This window comes from Elephas maximus, chromosome 10 (assembly GCF_024166365.1).
Source record: "Elephas maximus indicus isolate mEleMax1 chromosome 10, mEleMax1 primary haplotype, whole genome shotgun sequence".
Classification (NCBI taxonomy): Eukaryota; Metazoa; Chordata; class Mammalia; order Proboscidea; family Elephantidae; genus Elephas; species Elephas maximus.
Window position 1 is genome coordinate 19,463,254 of NC_064828.1, and position 1,530 is coordinate 19,464,783.

Below are 1,530 nucleotides of genomic sequence, written 5' to 3' on the forward strand. Positions count from 1 at the left end.
GTAGATCCCAATGTTGGCGGACAGGTCATGGACATTCACGCCCAATAGTATAAGGGAACTCAAGGGAAAAAGGAAACACACGCAAAAACTATTTTAAGACTTTCTGAACTTTGACCAGATGTTGACACTTAATATGAAATTCCAGACAGCTGTGATTATTTTTTACTTTTGTCATTTTTCATCAAGCGACAGAGGACCAATGCGACAAGAACACAAATGTGAAATCGTGGGCTCACTGAGACAATGCTGTCCATGTAAAGATCCTCTGGAAAAAGACTCCAAGAGTTATAACTACTGTAGTATAAACATAGGAACTAAGTTAAACTTGTACATTTTCTGTTGATCACTCCGTTATGTTGCCTCAAATAGTTTTAGAAGAGAAAAAAATATATATACCCTTGTTTTCCACACTATGTGTGTTGTTCCCAGAAGAATGACTGTTTTGGTTCATCAGTGAATTCACTATCCAGGAGAGACTGCGGTATATTTGAAACCTGTTGGGCCAATGAGAAAAGAGCCACGCTGGAGACCACGATGAACGTTTGGCTGAACCTCACCCCTTGGACTCCAGCTTCAAGAATGTGTTTTCATGCCCGGCCTTTGTTCCTCCATAAATGTGTCCTTTAGTTTCAAACAGATCTTTATAGTTTGTGCTTCATAAGCCAACTCTTATTATTATTTTGGGGGACTCTTCTTCAAAGAGCTTGCCAGCGAAGATTTAAAGACAGAGCGAGAGCTTCTTCCAGGAGTTCTGAGCCTTGGCTGTGGACAAAACAATCTTAAATTGGGCAGCTTTCCTCAACACAAAAAAGTTATTAATGGTCATCGCACCAAAACTAGGACTTTATCAGAAACTCAAAGCTTGGGGGATAAAAAGGAGCAAGAGAATACTGTAACAAACTTCGTACAGAGTTCGGTCTATTAATTGTTTCATGTTAGATATTCTATGTGTTTACCTCAATTGAAAAAAAAAAAAGAATGTTTTTGCTAGTATCAGATCTGCTGTGGAATTGGTATTGTATGTCCATGAATTCTTCTTTTCTCAGCACGTGTTCCTCACTAGAAGAAAATGCTGTTACCTTTAAGCTTTGTCAAATTTACATTAAAATACTTGTATGAGGACTGTGACGTTATGTTAAAAAAAAAAAGGTGTTAAGTCACAAAATGCGGTAATAAATATTTCATTTTTTGATTTTTTGTTAGGCTTTTGTGTTTTTAATGGTTTTAAGGCAAGGCTGCACAATGCAGGCTGTCTGTGGTGTTAAAAACAGGTGATGGTCTTTTTTCCCCCAGAAGCTGAGTATATTTGAAACCTAATTTGCCATCAATTTTTAAGGCAATCAACTGTAGCTTTTCAATGTATGTTTGCCCCTTAAGTTCTGCCAGCAGAAAACTTCTAAAGGTACAGTGCCACAAGCCAGGTTGAATGATCACCTTCAACATACCCAACGCCCTTTTTTAGATGCATGAAGTTTATATATATATATATTTTTTCAGATAAAGCTTTTCATTTTCATCTTCTGCCAGAAT

The 1,530-nt window shown here is 37.3% G+C and overlaps 1 protein-coding gene across 4 annotated transcripts in view; it reads left to right on the forward strand.

Moving 5' to 3' along the window:
* Positions 1-1,165, forward strand: part of MEIS2 (Meis homeobox 2) — a 231,033-nt gene extending 229,868 nt beyond the window's left edge. For all 4 annotated transcript variants that reach the window (XM_049899629.1, XM_049899635.1, XM_049899630.1 and 1 more), the window contains one exon: positions 1-1,165. This exon is cut by the window's left edge and continues 239 nt beyond it. In XM_049899629.1, coding sequence (XP_049755586.1) covers positions 1-48 — 48 coding nt within the window. In that variant the 3' untranslated portion in view covers positions 49-1,165.
* The last annotated feature ends 365 nt before the right edge of the window (positions 1,166-1,530 follow it).